At 36.5% G+C, this 18,340-nt stretch overlaps 1 protein-coding gene across 2 annotated transcripts in view; it reads right to left on the minus strand.

Annotated features, from left to right (window-relative positions):
* Nucleotides 1-584: 584 nt before the first annotated feature.
* Nucleotides 585-18,340, minus strand: part of DBT (dihydrolipoamide branched chain transacylase E2) — a 47,920-nt gene continuing 30,164 nt past the window's right edge. For both annotated transcript variants that reach the window (XM_073234356.1, XM_073234357.1), the window contains 7 exons: nucleotides 10,027-10,148; nucleotides 8,485-8,701; nucleotides 7,656-7,822; nucleotides 4,052-4,129; nucleotides 2,739-2,930; nucleotides 2,533-2,604; nucleotides 585-2,143 (listed from right to left, as the gene is read on the minus strand). In XM_073234356.1, coding sequence (XP_073090457.1) covers nucleotides 1,976-2,143; nucleotides 2,533-2,604; nucleotides 2,739-2,930; nucleotides 4,052-4,129; nucleotides 7,656-7,822; nucleotides 8,485-8,701; nucleotides 10,027-10,148 — 1,016 coding nt within the window. In that variant the 3' untranslated portion in view covers nucleotides 585-1,975. The remainder of the gene's footprint in view (nucleotides 2,144-2,532; nucleotides 2,605-2,738; nucleotides 2,931-4,051; nucleotides 4,130-7,655; nucleotides 7,823-8,484; nucleotides 8,702-10,026; nucleotides 10,149-18,340) is intronic.

Raw genomic sequence — 18,340 nt, forward strand, 5'->3', positions numbered from 1 at the left:
CTTTCCTAAAGGCCCTACACCCATCGAGAGGCAAAACCTTAAAATTTCTGAATTTTCAATGAATAAGACAAAAGAGAAGGTGGTAATGGCAGAGATTTAGAATAGAACAGAGAGCTCAAAGATTGTTTTGAGAAATGTAAAGAATATCTTGACCCAGTAATGCTGGACCATCAGGGGAATATATTACACACTCATTTCAAGGCTCCTATTCTCCCAGTTTTCATATTCTTTAAGTGAGGGTGAAAATTTTACTGATCATGTCATTCTTCACTTAAATGCTATCAACCGGGAATTGGTTAAATTATGGCATATTCTCTTCCGATCCTCCTAGACAGGAGCAGTAACTGCTATTATAGGTTCTCAGAGGACTCGGGTTTGTTTGTTTGTTTTCTACTTAGAGATATGATTATATTTTTATTTTTGTGATTATTTAATATCTGTTCCCTCCACTAGACTGTAAGCCCAGTGAAAGCAGGGACCATGAATGCAGGCATTGCATGCCCTGTACTTAGCAGCATGCTTGGTATACAGTAGAATATTTAAATATATAATAAATGCACACATTAGAATACTATGCAGCCATGTAAAGGTATGATAATGTAGAATTGTTTATTGACATGTAAAGTTACTCATAATATAATGTTAAATTTAAAAAAATCAAATTATACAATAGTAGATAAAGCATGATCCAATTTTTATAAAAAGAAAAGCTATGTATGTAGATACCTTGATCAAAATGGCAGCAGTGGTATAATTATGGATGATTTTATTTTCTTTGTAACCCTTCATATTATCTAAATTTTAAAAATAAAAATGTTAATTTGATTATTTTCTAATTTATATATACATCATTTCCATTTTGAAAAATATCAAGCAGACATTAAAACAACTTCTTTTGCTGTCAAAAAACTTCACTTGATTATATACTATTCAATTAGACAATATTAGAAACAAACTGGATTTCTGAATGCAAACCAAAATGCTGGATTATACTCATCTTCATGCTATTTCTGATTAAAATGGGCCTCTAACAAAATGATCGTGATGATACTTTAATTCCTGTATAAAATTTATCATTTTACTTTAATGTCCATAAGTACCTATTAGACTTTCTCCTTTTATTCACATTTTCTCAGGAGATGGAGAATACAATAGACATTAATTTCTTTTTTTTAACCAAAGCCCAAGAAAGTTAAAAAAAGTTAAGAGGCAGTGGATGTCAGAATGTAAGATAATGTCAGTGGCTACTACATTTAAAGTACCTTCCTTACATGAAGCAAGTTTGCAAAGGAGACATTTTCTCCCAACAAAACACCAAAATGTTACCAAAATTTAAAAAATATATCCATCCTAAACAAACATCTTGAATAGTCTTATTGGTTATAAAACTATAATTGGACATTTTTAATATCAGCTTATGATTTTCCCTTTTAAAAGATATTAATTTATATAAATAAGACATTTACAGATAATTGCTACAGAGCAACATACTCCTGGATATCTTAAAATATGAGCATAATTGCACTTATATAACACTTAGCATTATCGTGGGGAAATGGAAAATATTTTTGGATGTAAATTCCTTTTCCCAACTAAGTGTAACTGAGAAGTTTCATTAAAAGTCAGTTTAAAATAAAAAATTATAGAAAAAGAATAGGGCAAATACTGCATATGGCTATCTGTCTTTTAGTAATATTAATTTTGTTGTTCTTGCTAGTTTCAATCCATTGACACAAAGACCGCAGCACTGTAGTAAGTCAGACTACAACCTATAAATCTGACAGCCCCCAGAGCACTATCACACCATTCATTTTCAGTAAAAAGTTGAACGGAGTAGTGATAAACGCTGTGTCTTGGAACGTTGATCATACAACACAATTTATTTATAATGCAAATAGTAATGGAGAACATGTGCTGCATAGCTGGGCTCTACCTATTTTTTTGGCTTGGAAAGTTCAACGATGTCTATTAACTTTCATTTCAGATCTAGTAGCATAAAAGCTGGGTTTTCTAAGTAGGACTTCCACAAATTAGAGAAGCGTGACATGGTAGCACCATCAATAATTCTGTGATCAGCTGACCAGCTCACATTCATTATCTGTGCCTTGTATACTTCTCCGTTCTGGTTAAATCGGGGAAGGGCCTACAATAGGGCAGAGAATAAAGAGTCAACCTTCACACGCTCCAAGTGCAAGCTCAGCAACAGCAGTGGCAAAAGATGAGACAAATGCCCCTCTTCATAATAGAGGGCAAATGGATGTCCCAAATGACTTTTGAAAATGCCAATTCCTATTTTTCCCATCGTTGTGAGCAGGATCCATACGGAAACAATCCAGACCACCACCACTTTATAATACACAGAGGCAGCCACTGGAATTATAGGCCTTGCTCTTAGGAAGAAACAACTGGCTTACAAAGGCAAACATCGCACTCAAGCCATGACAAAAGGGAAAACCACAGAAATGGTTACTCTCTTTTGTGTTTATTTTACCAATTTGCTTATATTTTTTGCTAATTTTTAAATAAATATACCTTAATTGCTCCGAGAGCCCCAATTGCTACTTCAGGTGGCAGTATCACTGGTTTCGCATAGGTACCACCAATCTTGAAAAAAAAAAAGAGTAGAAAAATTAAGCTTTTGAGGATAAACTGGCAAATGAAATTTTGTAATTTTAATTGAACACATGATCAGAAATCTTAAGTTACAGTTTATGAATTTAAACATGACTATTACTTACTGATCCAATGTTGGAAAGAGTAAATGTTCCTCCTGTAAGATCAATGGTACTGAGCTGACCTGTATAGCCCAATTTTTGGAGGCGGTTCAACTCAGTGGCAACCTCAAATATGGAGCAGAGCTGGACATTTTTCACATTAGGGACAATCAATCCCTGCTCAGTGTCCATTGCTATCCCAATGTTATGACAAGCCTAAAAAAAATTATACAGTAGGCCTTTTCATAAGATAACAGGAAAGAAAGGATCAACCTCCACTGTCCTATGAAAACACTACTAAAAACTATTTTTACCATATTGGTGATGATCTAAGAGAAATCATTGTTAAAGCACTTCAAAAATATTTTTTTGGTTATTTCTATACATTTAGTGGATTTGTAAGCTGGTATAGATTTTCTGTGGACTATTTAACAATATGTACCAATATTTATCAAAATTTGTGTTCAGGAGATAAATACAGAGGTATATAGAGATACAGAGGGAGGCTGAGTTCAGACTGTAAGTTGGAGAAACTTCAAACAATCAAGAGTTTATCAACAGGTCATTGGCTAAATAAATGATACCAATGTTATATTTATTTGGTTAGAGATGATGTTCATAATAGATTAAATGAAAAAAAAGAAAGTCCAATCAAAAAAAATTTTAAGTTAAATTTGTAAAAATAAAATCTCCACATAAACAGTCAGTTATGTCAGGGTCATGGGACTGAAAGTAAACATTACTTTTTAAAAAAATTTTTTGCAACAAGTATATACTTAACCCAGAAATTGTATTAATCATATGGGAAGATTTTTAGAATATATAAGGTCACTTCTTGGTTGTATATTTCTAATGAGAAATATAAATAAGTATATAAGTATAAGCATCCCAAAAAGCGTCTTGGTCTCAATAAACTTACACTCCAAACAGAAGAGTTCATTCAAATAAATTTGAATTTTCACTACATTTCCTATTTCTGTTTAAATTATTCTTGTTTTAAAGATGTTAGGAATTCCATTTTGAGAGAGATTATTCTTTTTGAGGGGAGGATATATAGGACGGTTACATAGTCCATTACCTCATAGCTGTATATTTCCATTATTTTAAGCAAAAAACCAAAAGGGCTCAAAAATGGTAATCTGCATGTCTGAACAGTATTATTATTAACCAATAAATCTTACTAACAACAATAACAAGAAATTCTATTTCAGTTGAATGTTTTATCCCATACCTTTAAATCCAGGCTAAAAAAGACCATTAAAAGCTTGTCTAACCTACAAGCACATTTGCCCCACCTTCTATTTACAGCAAGAGCTTTTCCACCACACATGGCCAACCTTATATGTTATAGTCTGGCAGTTTTCATCCATAGAAGCGTTAAGGATAGGAAACTGGAGTAATCCCAAGGAAGCAGCCTGTTTAACAGAAAGAGAATACAACATCAGCACTTTCAACTCAGTAAGGATAGGGAATCTGAGGCAGTAAGAAGAGGTGTGAAGCAGGAAGGGAAAGAACTCTTATTTAGGCTGAGTTTAATTTCAAGTCTTTATGTATCTAAGCATATGACTCCCAATGTTACCTTCAAGTAGTATAGAAATGGGTCACCCTAATCATTTAAGAATAAAAGATAAAGTAGTCAAGCAGTTTGTAAATATCAAGGAGATTTTCAAAATGACTACACAGACTGACCAAAGTTCCAAAATAAATGTCTAAATTCTGTGATTTTCCTCATTTACATGTAGAGTCTTAAGGCTTCTGTGAGAAGTAAACCTGTAGTTCAAATAAGACCACTTTGAATTAAAATACGAGAAGGCAGCAAGCTACTTCCCTGTGTAGAAAGAGCAAGTGAGAGGGTTTCTGGGTGCACTGTCAGAGCTTAGTGTCCGACCTGAAGTACTTGGTCAAGCAAGGACCCAGCTTTACTTTACAGCCCACCTCCCTGAACGATTGCCTGTCTTCCCACTCTGCAGTCTTCCTTGATCTCTCTCCTTTCCCCCCTTTTTCTTCTCATAAGACCTTCTTCTTCTGTCCGTATTCCGATTTCCCTAACCGTCCCAAAATGTTCTTTATAGATGCTTCTCTGTCCACCCAGGATCTAATCAAAGTTCACACACTGCATTTGGTTGTCATGCCTTGCATTCAATTTAAAAAATAGGGGGAAAAAAGCTCAAGATTGTCCTTAAAAAGATTCTCCTCCCCCACAACTTGTCATATCTAGTCCAATTAAGAGTTCTTTATGTGCATTGTGTTAAGTATTATTGTCTGGGTCAATGGTCTTGACAGGAAAAGAAAATCATATCCTCAGAATTAAGGGAAGTTGTATTAAGCATTTGATTTGATAACTATAATTTAATCTTCTTTATATAAAAATCCATAACTAAGGTTAATTAAAGTGTTACACAAAAACAGTATTGTGGGTATAATCCAATTTTTGCAAAAGGGTGTGTGTCCATGGACAAGGAGGCATTTTTTACCCTGTACAATACTTTGTAATATTTTCCAAATGTTTTGAAGCTCATAGAGGTAGAAAAAAATTTTTTAAACAAATAAAGCATACTAAATTTTTATTTTCAAAAATAAAGATCAGATCTTTCACTTAAACTGCTGGAACAATGAAGAAAAACAATAATAAATTCAATATATTAAAGTACTCATCTATCTTCCCTTTGAAACAGATTTGTCAGCAGTTTCACTTGTCAGTCACATATTCCTAACTTTACATTTTTGAAGCTCTTTCCCTCAGCCTACAAATCTGCTCAGTTTTTCCTTTAAGGTGCGCAGGAGGGGAGGGAACAGATGGAAACTTTCTTCCATCTACCCAACCATCGTAACTACTCTCTGTATTTAGTCCAGTCCGCCTTTTACTAGATTTTTTAATTGTCTCCTCATCCTTAATATCTATTCATTCACCAAAAAACTGTTGAGGCTTCTACCTCAACAAAACTTTATTCAACTAGTTCTGGGCGAGGCCACCAATGACCTCCTAAATACTAATTCAATAGCCTGTTGCCATCCCTTATCCTATTTAGCCTTGGTGATACATGTAACTGTCATCTACTCCCCTCTTAAGACTCTTTCTTTTGGCATGAGGCTGAATCAATGGCCCCAATCTTTCACACCTCTGCATACATGCCCTTTGGTGGTGCCTTCGGCAAACCGATGCTGGATTTAGTCATGTGACTGGCTGGTCACTGCGATAAGAGCAAATTTGATGTAGCAGAGCTGGAAAAAGTGCTTGAGCTTTTCTGCTTCCTCTCTTATCCCTGACTGTACTTTGAGAATATGTGTAGGCTGGCATGCCAGGCAGAGGGAAGAGACATAGGAAGAGAAATGAGTCATCTCTGCTGAGGCCATCCCACACCAGCCCACCCCTAGCCACCCTACTTAACTGTCTGCAGACACAGGAGTGAGCTCTGGCCGAGATCAGCAGCCTAGTCCTGCTCACGAGAAATAATGACTTGCTTCAAACTAGTAAATTTCGAGGTGGTTTGCTACATAGCAATATGACTTCTAAGTGACCCTTTCCTGTTTTCTTATTGTCATACTACTGACCTTACTCATCCTCTTCCAAGGTCCTTTGCCAGTTTAACTTCTACCTACCCCTTAAACACTGACGTAAAACACTTAGGTTTATTTTCTTCTCATTCACACATAATTTGGGTGACCCCATCTACCTGTTTCAATTGCCATGCCTCTACAGATGACTCTCTATAGCTAATGTAGTCCAGATCTCTCATTTATAGATATCTATTACATCTCATGTTTACAGAGTATCCACTTATTTGTCAGGTAGTTGCTAAAAAGTTGGAGTTAAAGGAGAACAGTACTGACCCCATGAAGCTCAGGGTTCAGTGAAGAGACAACTGAGTAAACACTTGCTATAATGAGATAAATTGCAATGGGAAACAAAAGATTACTGAACCCAAACCATGACAGCCACAGAAGGCTTCTGGAGAAGGCTATACCTGAACAAAGTGTGCTGTCTAGGATATATAGGTATTTGGGCAGGGCGGGAGGGGGCATTTTGAGTGGGGTCATGTGTCCATATATTCCAGACCCATGTGTGGCTTACTCTGACTAGAAAAGAGGGTGAGGCTGTGAGAGAGAGGAAATTAAACATGTAGCATCAGAGACTCACATTTGTGAGGAGTTTAGAAACTACTCTGACAGCAATGAAGGGAAAACACTGAAAAGAATCAGGGGATAACATAATAATTTGATCAGTGTGGTGAAAGGGCTGGAGGAAAGCCGCATCAGCGTTAGAGACACCAGCATGCAATTTTAAGTAAAATAGACCAGAATCTGCAACTTAGCTTCTCCACTTGTTTGCTATATATTTTTGACAAATTTCTTAACTTCTCTGGACTCCAATTTCCTTAAATGGAAAGCAATATTTACATGTCAGGGTTTTTGAGAGTTGACAGAGGTAATGTATACAGCATGCTTAGTATGAGATTTGAACATGGTAGCTGCCTTATAAATAGTTGTTAATGTGAGCTATACTGTGAGCTGCTTAAGGTCAGCCGCTGGTCTTACTCTTTATACTGGTTGCAGGGCTAATACTAGAAATGATTCCAAGCCTCAATATGTTTGTTAAATAAATAAAAAATGTATGCATGTATTGATAAGCAATATCACTACCAAGTCTCATTTTTGCTCAAACCAGGAGTGATCCTTTCAGAATTAAAGGCTTTACTTAACTGGCAGGACAATCCTTATTTAGCCCAAAAAGAGTTGGTAAAAATATGACACAGATATTGCAATTTTATAAATTCCTATGAAATAAATAATGTACATTTTTCTAACTATGTGATATGATGAGAAGCAACATTTTTATTCAAATCCATAGTTGACACATTTCACGTTTGCAAAACAAAATTTTAATGTCCTATTCCAGCCTTGTTTGAAGGGCATAACATGATTAAATGAATGAAATCTCACCTTTAAGAAAAAAGGCATAAATGAGAGGTTAATTCCACGAGCAAAAGCAACGGGTTTTAATTCTTCCCGTAGCTTAACCAGTTCAGTAAGATCAACCTCATCACAATACCCAAAGTGAGGTATCTGCAGGGCTGCAGACATGGTCTTGACCATTGCTTTGTGAAAGCCTAGAAAACATTAAAAATATGTACATATTTAAATTCTTAAATCCTTTAATATTTTTTGCTGAAACAGAAGGTTCTTTAACATCATTTGCTCTCTCAACTAAACTCGTCCTCCTGGAGCTACCATCCTCACTACATAACATGACAGCCACTAATGTCAATGCTGAAGTACCGACTGTAGCACAACACTCAAGGTCAAGTATAATAGTGTAAGACATGACTGCTTTCAGTGCTGCGGGGTTTAAAAAATTCAAAAGAATGCAAGCCATGTATTTACCTGATGGCTTTCTTGTAAAGCCACTCTTCTGGAAGGTAACCATCCTAAGAGTTTATAAATAACAAATCAGAACTAGTTATTTTGAAAGTTAATTAGAAATAATGAATGTTTAATATATCCTGGGCAAGACTTCAAACAGAACAATTATTGGAGACAAGTTTATATTCCAAGAAACCTGATAACCTATTACTCTTTAGAAATTGATGGCGTAAATTAAAGCTTTCAAATTAAAAAGAAATTTTTAATTTCTTTTTAGAAGAAATTAAGATGCTGAATTTGAACTTCCCCTCAGTAAAAACTGAAAACACCACAATATGTAATGATCTATTGCAGTAGATCCCCCCAACTAAATCATAGTAGGGCCTTACCTTCCTGTCATCATCATTACCTTTGATGGGTTCTGTTCTGTCTTTGCCTGCGAAGACCGGAGGCTTTGATATTGCTGCAGGAATGGTTCTCTCTTTTGATTTCGGTGGAGGCAGCACAATTTCAGCTTTTGGTGAAGGAGGTAATATAGCTCCTGTCTGCTTTTCCAAATAGTTGAGAATATCTTCTTTAAGTATTCTGCCATCTTTTCCTGAGCCAACAACTTCACTCAACTTAATCTAAAAAATGATACATTTTAGTACTAAAAATAAAGCTACCTAAAAAGAAAGAAATCCATCATTAAAGTCTCTAAATGGAATTTCATCAGTTGAATGTAACTGTATGTTCTGTTCATTTTCCTATGTTAACAATGCAGTACCTACATTGTACATAATCTGTAGCTATTTATGATTTTTGAACACATACATGCCTTCTAATTTTTGTCTGTTTAAAACACTTGGAAGAATGTAATCTAGATTGTTCCCTTAGGATATTTCCCCAATGGTAGGATAACTGGCTAAAGGATACAAACATTTTAATGACTCATTACTTATTTCCAAATGTAACCTTTTGTCATTCCCCTCACCCCCGCTGTAACTTACTTCTCTCAAAAACAGATAAACAAAAAAACTGCATTGTGGAACAAAGTGGGAAGAACTCAGGCTTTGGAACTGGACAAATGTGTTCAATCCGCCAATTCAGCTACTTACTTGATTTTAGGCAACTTCATCACTTCTCTGCCCTTTCCCATCTGCAAAATGGGGATAATCCAGACCACCTGCAGGGTTGCTGTGAGGATTAGAGATACTACGTGTACAGTGTCCAGCTCCTATGTGCTCAAGTAATGGAGGCAGCAGTTGCTGAGGTAGTGACATAATGATTAAGAGCACTGGTTTTACAGCCACAGAGACTCACTTCAGAATCCTGGCTCTGCCACTGTATTACCTGTGTGACTTGAACTGGTAATTTGACCTTAATCTTAGAATAGCCCCATTAATTTAGAGTTCAAGTGAAAATTAAATGAGATAATATGTAAATATGTATCACTGGGCCTGAGAGCCACATTGCCCTAGAGGTTAGGCCCCTGACTGTCTAGTAGGGGCGAACACAAAAGGCTGGCCTTGTTACTTCAATTCAGTACAATTCTGTGATTCTCCCATCAGCCTTGGATCAGATCCTTGAGACCACACCCTTACCCGACCCACTTCCCTTTCCTTCCCTTCCCTTCCCTGTGCTGCGTCCCTCCATCCCAGTAAAGGTGTTCACTCCCTCCATCAGTCAAGCACATGCACCCAAATGCCTGTCTCAATAAACAGTAGCCCTGACTACTACTGGGCTCTGGTAAAGAATGATAAAATCCCACTGCTCAATATAGGAATAAATTCAGTTTCTTCTCAATTCTCACTGAGTACTTCTGTGCAATGATCACAATTCAGTAAAACATTTTCTTGTTTTCTTCAACCCCAACTTGAGCCAACTCAGCATGGGATAGCTAGCTAATTTTTCATAGGTACAAATGTGTATTTTCCATGTAATCTCATACTTAAATATTAAGAAAGCGTACATTGTTTTCCATTGCAAGGCGGCGAACTGCAGGAGTTGCCAGCGTTTTTTGGCCCTTTATCTCTTGGTGCGTGTGTTCATCATGGGAGACGGCAGGAGTTTCAACCACATCTTCTTCAGAATCTGGTAACAAGGTAAAATTTTACTCTTTAGTTAAATGTTTTTCAAAAACAGGCTTAGTAGTTTATAATATATAAATAAATTCAACTTAAAGTTAATAATCAAATAACCTAATAGTTGGGCTACTTCCAAGTGGGAAAACAAACGGGTGGAGGGAGGCGGTGTTTCTTGGTACCTGGTACGATTTCATGATTATTATTACCTGGTGTTTACTTCATTTCTGTTAAAGTCAAGTAGCTTCCACAAGTTAAAAAAATGAAAGCTTCTTTATATTTATAACACTCCCCTAGTAAATTTTTCATTTATATTTATAAATAGCATGAAATATGAATCAAATGTGAATTACCAGAATCACATAAAATCTGTGATAATCTTAAATGGTGTCCTAACATGATTTAGCATTTGAAGTCTTTTCTCTGCTCTGAATATAGTTTAAGGAATGCTGTGGAAGATTTTACTTGCATGGATAATGCCACTTTGGTTGTTCTAGTCTTTAACTCTGGAGTACTGATAAAAGAAAAACTATCTTGGGCTATTGGCATGTATTTTTGCAACCAAAAACAATGAAGAGTTTTAGAGCATTTATTGTCAAAGTCTGATGCTGGAAAATCAATGCTGTATAGCAGAATCTGTGGAACTTAGTCAATTAGAGACTAAACCTCTGAAAATCAGCAGGCAACTGAGTCTGCTTGGACATTCAATTCTAAGCGAATAAAAATTTGCCAAAGCTGCAACTGTGTGAAGCAAGTCTATTTATTCCTCCTCATTAGTCTATGAACTGGCCCCATGGAGCTCTCCAAGTCCCATAAGAGGAAAGGAAGGAAAAAAAAATCCCTTGTATTGAGAATGAAGGATAGCAGACTATGCCACCCCAAAATGATGACAGGAGTTTGGGACATGCCAACACCAAACATGCCACTTTGGCATACTGATTATTTTGAGCTGAAAGCACATGAAGTACAGCAAATGCAGGGGACTTTCTCTGAACTTCCCTTACCTTCCTAAAGACATATCTTTCAAGAGGATCTCAATTGTCATATAGTCCCTCCCGGGAGCTTCATCCACAATTGACTCTAATTACAGAAGAGGAGATGGAAGTGCATATCACACTCAGACAAAAATTGTCACAGACTATCATACCTCCTGCTTATTCTTTCTAGAAAGGGCCCATTTATCTTTCCTAAAAATCATTTGTTCTCCCCTAAGAAGCCTACATTTCCCTTTCCCTGTTAAGATATTTAAGTCTGAATTCTAAAGCCACTTTTGAGTAACTCATTTTCACCTGGTATCTCCCATGTGTACATGAAGTATATATTAATAAACTTCCATTTTTCTCTTGTTAATCTGTATTTGATTACAGGCATCTCAGCTAGGAATTCAGAGAGTAGAGGAATTATTTTTCCTTCCCACAAGCACCTAATATTTCATAAATACCGTACTGCATATACAATACCTTAACTCAATCTTCACCCCAACTATGGAAGATAGGTTATCTTCCCCCACCCCCATATTATAGATTTAAAAAGTGAGACTGAGACATGAAGGGACTGGCCCAAGGACACACACCTAACTGATGGTGAAGAGGAGCTGGCATTTAATCTGAGGACTGACTCAGTCTGTGATATTTCCATTAGTTCACGGCCCTAGTATGTTTTCTTTCTGGTCAAATAAATTGGAATACAACTACTGTAGCTCAAGGCATTAGTTCTGTTAGACTTTGAGAAACCCTGTGTCTTGTCCACATCTGTTAGTTATTGGAGAAACTACTAGGAAAGATCAGCATTATGAACAAAGATCCAAAGGGAAATTGAGGGGATTCAATTGTAGGAATCATAAATACTATCTTGAATAAAGCATATTTGCTGAAATATGAGAAATGTGTAAGTGCTTAAATATGTCATATACAAAGGCTATTATATATTTCCAAAACCTCATGTAATTGACTGCTACTCACCTTTCTGGAAAACACTTTGATATATCACCAGGTAGTACTGCCTTTTAAATAACTTGACTTTAAATATAATAAACTTATTTGTGAGAAGTTACTCATATATTATTTGTAATAGTCATGTAGGTTGGAAGAAAGCTCTTTCAATCAAGTACTAAAATACCATTCTTACTCAATACCAGTTTAAATCATTTTCTAACAAAATCGTTATTGTTTTGTTTTCTTACATATTTTCTCCTTTGATGATAACAATGTTACAAGAATGCAGGGCACATTTCTTGATTTTACCAATGTAGAAACATACTCAAAGGGAGATGGAGTTAGGTCTAAACTAAAATTTTATGACTCTCCCTAACTGGTGTGATGTTCATGGTTCTAGTGCAATCTAAAAATGTGAGCTTTTATTCCTTCAGCAGTTGATTTAGAATATACAGTTTTGATGGCCTAATGAAATTTTAACAAAGAGCAAAAGAACTCTGGTAAATAAGCACTTTTTGTCATAAAGATTGTCAATTTAGTGTTGCTGTAATTCTTCATGAGAAGCAAATTTGAAATAAAACCATGTTATTTCAGATTAAATAAAGAAAAGTAATTTGAATTAGTAAAAACATTAAAACTGGAAATTGCAACATTCTTACATATTTCAAAAATGATTTCTAAGAACTACATTAAGTAGTTCAATCAATTCACTTAAATGGGGAAATCCTTTTAGAGAAAATGTTTTGAAATATTAAAGCACTCAGGGTGTTTGAAACAGTTTATTTTCATAAAACACTTTAAACACTTTCCCCCTGCAGAGCTGCTTAGGGGGACCTTTCTTCATTGACTGCACAAAATTGAGTTATAGCTACATTCCCTTACTATGCACAGGCATTGTATTATGCAATGTATGTTACTGAGTGACTTAAATGCATGCTATGTTCTTGGAATGCTATTACGTCAAAGGACTTTTCTTTAACTCCAAAACATTATTAATCCTGGTTAACACTTAATATTATAAACTTTATGGGACACCTAACTTGTGTTAGAGCAGAATTTTGTAAATATGCATATGTGTAGTGTTAGGAATTCAGTCCCAGTGTTCTAGATACAGAACGAAGCTTATACCCATAGTCTCTGAATAGAATTCTCAGTATAACAAAGTGATTAGGAACATGGGCTTAAGAATTGGGAAGAGTTGGGGCCAAATAGCTCTACTAATTACTAGGTATGTGACCACAGACAAGTTATTAACATCTGTGGGTCTCAATGTTGCATAAATACAGGTAATAAACTATATGATTTAATGAGATTATATACATAAAGCATTATAACAGAAAATCATCCATAATGATAGATGTTGATGGTAAAGGATAAATGCAATATAATGGCAGAAGATATTCATTTAAAAAAGAATTCTGCTACAGCTTATGTCCCTCTGTCTCTTCCCTTAATACTTCCCTCTAGTGGCAAGACTCCTCAATTAGAAAACTAGGCAATAAGACTAATTGGCTATAGTAACTCTCCACTTAGCTGGTGGTCAAACATTCTGGCAACTTAATCTTGCACATAACTTCAGACCCAGAATACCTAAAATAGCTGCCACACAGTCTCAGCATTAAAACCACTTGCTCCAAAGGAAAGGCATTTAGATTTTCTCTTTGTAGCACATTCTGCTTAAAAAACTTGGTTATTTCCCTTAAATAGAATTTGTGCCTCATATCGAATTTACCGAGTATCGTAATTCCTCCAAGTGGTAAAGATACCTCAAGACAAATGCTGGGCATAGAAGCCACAGGGCATAAATCTGCAAAGAAGTAAAAAGCTAACCTTTTCAAACAATATGGCTTCTCTCTCACTTACCAACTTTACATCTCCCTGTATGGCCCCGGAAGATGACTGGTTAGCCAGAGACGGGTAAGATTCCTCAAGGGAGGAACAACCTAAGACAGGCACAGTCACAGGGGGGCCATCAGGTGAGAAATTGGAGATCAACAGTGGTGAGGCTTAGAACCTCACCCCCGCTGTTTTGAGAGAAATCTTCTGCATCCGTGGATGTTTTAATGCCCTTGTCTAGCTTGGATTAACACATAGTCTACAGGCACACACCTGATCATCTACAATTGCTCTCTTACAACACTAAACTATGTTTTCTACCTTTATCTTGCATCTATCTACCACTTCAGCATTTTATTAAAAATAAAAAAAAATAATAATAATAAAGGGAGAAATGTGGGATCCACATATAAATCAAGTATAAAAATCAAACAAATATTCATATTTGACCTGATTGTTTATAGTTCATAATGCGAGATCAAAACTGAAAGTTTCTGTGATGACTGCCCTTGTACTGTTCACCATGTAAGAACTTATTCACAATGTAAGAATTCGTTCACCATGTAAGAACTTGTTTGTTATGCTTCAGAAGATTGGAGACTGATGAGAATTAGGCTTGAGATGGATTAATGATTGTGCATTGAGCATTGACTCCCTTATACAGAATTTTATTGTTGTTAACAACCATTTGATCAATAAATATGAGAGATGCTCTCTCAAAAAAAAAAGTAGCCTTGAAAAATAATATTTTTCAGGAAGGTTATTCATATTTTAAAATATTTTATCTGTTTTTATTATCATTCTATCTGAGAAGCTGAACATGTGGTTATCTAAAGGAATAGATCTTGAAGCTGACAACAAAATTCCTCAGAATCATCACAATCACTTAATGAGCCTGTGACTTGAAATTATCTTTGCCTTAGCCCAAGAACTGAGTGGTAATTAATGTCCAGGGACACATGGGGAACAATTTCTGGGGAACTGTTGGCACTGCCAAGAATCTATTCATTTGTCATTGCTCCCAAATTATATTCAATCAGCAATTCAAACTTAGGTTAGAAACACCAAGTGACATAGAGTTAACTTTCTATAAAATTAATACTGTAAAATGAAACCTATATTTTTGGCAGTGTCACTGTGAGCAGCAGTAAAGAAAAAATAAAAAAATAAAAAAACTTGGTTATCTGTGTTTCCAGAAATTGAGTAAGGAGAGTAATGGCCTAGCATAATGACAATTCTAGAAGTGGGATGGGAAACCAAAAATCAGAGGCAGAATTGGGTTGCTCCAAAACAATGAATGTTCACTAACATGTCTTTGCATAATGAAAACAGGTTTTAGGTTACACTCAATATCCTCCCATTAAGTCGATACATAAAGTTTTTAAAAATAAAAATACAACTTATGATTCCCCTCAAATAAATAGTTTTGAAAAGTTTTGGTACAAAAAGCTTCAGTTACTCAAAAATGAGGAGTCATGTTACTTGTTAAATAAAAAGACTAGAGAAAGCCAGGTTAGCAGTAAAGAGAACCAATGGCCATACACTTAAAACTGAGTTACAGTAGAGAATTAGATTGGCTTGAAGATGGCAGTGTGAGAGGTGAAACAGAAAACTCCTCCCAAAACCACATATAATATGAAAATATAGCAAATACAACTAGTCCTGAGAGAGCAACAGGAAAGAAGGCTGCAACAGACTGCCTATATCTGGGGAAAAGAGTAGACCTCATGGAAAACAGTAAAGTAGCAAAGCCACAATCTGGAGGTACCCAAGTCCTTCTCCTACCCCAGCTCACTGACGAGAGGAAGAAAGATGGAGGCGGGAGTGGGTAGAGGCCTAGGACTGCTCAATACTGAGCCCCGGAGATCTGCTCTGGGAGCACAAACCTACATTACATGGTGCTCTGGAGATTAGTGGAGTTGAAAAGCTAAGACAAGTGGAATATTTGGAGAGACTGAGATTCCAGCTGCTCGTAGAAAACAGGTAACTACAATTGGCCACTCTGGGACAAAAGAAAGGCAGGCACTCTGAGACTTCCTAACAGTGAGAGGAAGCAGCAAGGATTGCACAGAGCTTGCTGCTCAGGAGAAAGGAGAGGTAGACAAAGTCATCCTGGCACAGACAACCCAGCAGGTTGGGAACCTTCAGGAAGTTCAAGCACTCCATCCCCCTGGATGGCAACACAGCTTCAAGGCTCCGCACTGTGATATGCAACCTGCCGCTCCTACCTCCCTGCTAGCACCAGCTTGCAAACCTGCTTCCTCTGCCCCTGCATCAGGCCAGGCAGAGGGGAGCCCCAACAACAGCAAATACAAGGGCATAGCACAGAGACTTGTCCCTGCATGCTTGGCCCACAGCCCTGGCAGTGGAGGCAAGCATTGCAGCTAGGAAGAAAAAGCTCTTTCCTCCCGACAGGCACCAGTGCTGCTTGCCTGCAACCCATGACACTGCTCCAGGTGGTGGGCAGCTCCAGAGAGTAGAGCTTCTGGGAACAAGAGGGTGCTGCCTTCACCAAGTTATTACAAATATGAAATGCCAAAAGAAACTGGCACAAATCAAAATTCCACAAACACCAGAAAGAGGGTTAAGTGAAACTGAATTAATTTTACTGAAAAAGATTTCAAAATAAAAATCACAAACATGTTCACAGAGCTACAGAAAAATATTCAAGACTTCAGGGAGGAATTCAAGAAAGAGATAGAAACTTTGAAAAATACAGTATCTGAAATGAAACATACAATGGAGGGATTTAAAAGCAGATCAGAAGCCCTAAAGACTCCACTCCAAAACTACTAGAACTAATATTGGAATACAACAAAGTTGCAGGATACAAAATTAACACACAGTTCGTTCACCATGTAAGAACTTGTTCGTTATGCTTCAGAAGATTGGAGACTGACGAGAATTAGGCTTGAGATGGATTAATGATTGTACATTGAGCGTTGACCCCCCTATACTGAATTTTATTGTTGTTAACAACCATTTGATCAATAAATATGAGAGATGCCCTCTCAAAAAAAAAAAAAAAATTAACACACAGAAATCTGTGGCTTTCCTATACACTAACAATGAGCTAGTGGAAAGAGAAATCAGGAAAACAATTCCATTCACAATTGCATCAAAAAGAATAAAATACCTAGGAATAAACCTAACCAAGGAAGTGAAACACCTATACCCTGAAAACTATAAGACACTCTTAAGAGAAATTAAAGAGAACACTAACAAATGGAAACTAATCCCATGCTCCTGGCTAGGAAGAATTAATATCGTCAAAATGGCCATCCTACCCAAAGCAATATATAGATTTGATGCAATCCCTATCAAATTACCAACAGCATTGTTCAATGAACTGGAACAAACAGTTCAAAAATTCATATGGAACCACCAAAGACCCTGAATAGCCAAAGCAATCCTGAGAAGGAAGAATAAAGTGAGGGGGATCTCACTCCCCAACCTCAAGCTCTACTACAAAGCCACAGTAATCAAGACAATTTGGTACTGGCACAAGAACAGAGCCACAGACCAATGGAACAGAATGGAGACTCCAAACATTAACCCAAACATATGGCCAATTAACATACGATAAAGAAGCCATGGACATACAATGGGGAAATGACAGTTTCTTCAACAGATGGTGCTGGCAAAACTGGACAGATAGATGTATGAGAATGAAACTGGATCACTGTCTAATCCCATACACAAAAGTAAATTTGAAATGGATCAAAGACCTGAATGTGAGTCATGAAACCATAAAACTCTTAGAAAAATACATAGGCAAAAATCTCATGGACATAAACATGAGTGACTTCTTCATAAACATATCTCCCCGGGCAAGGGAAACAAAAGCAAAAATGAACAAGTGGGACTTCTGTACAGCAAAGGACACCATCAATAGAACAAAAAGGTATCCTACAGTATGGGAGAATATATTCATAAATGACAGATCTGATAAAGGGTTGACATCCAAAATATATAAAGAGCTCACACACTTAAATAAACAAAAAGCAAATAATCCAATTAAAAAATGGGCAGAGGAGCAGAATAGACAGTTCTCTAAAGAAGAAATTCAGATGGCCAACAGACACATGAAAAAATGCTCCACATCGGTAGTTATCAGAGAAATGCAAATTAAAACCACAATGAGATATCACCTCACACCAGTAAGGATGGCTACCATCCAAAAGACAAACAACAACAAATGTTGGTGAGGTTGTGGAGAAAGGGAAACCCTCCTACACTGCTGGTGGGAATGTAAATTAGTTCAACCATTGTGGAAAGCAGTATGGAGGTCTCTTAAAATGCTTAAATAGAAATACCATTTGACCCAGGAATTCCACTTCTACGAATTTACCCTAAGAATGCAGCACTCCAGGTTGAAAAAGACAGATGCACCCCTATGTTTATTGCACTATTTACAATACCCAAGATATGG

The sequence above is a fragment of the Manis javanica genome, chromosome 4 (genome assembly GCF_040802235.1).
Source record: "Manis javanica isolate MJ-LG chromosome 4, MJ_LKY, whole genome shotgun sequence".
Classification (NCBI taxonomy): Eukaryota; Metazoa; Chordata; class Mammalia; order Pholidota; family Manidae; genus Manis; species Manis javanica.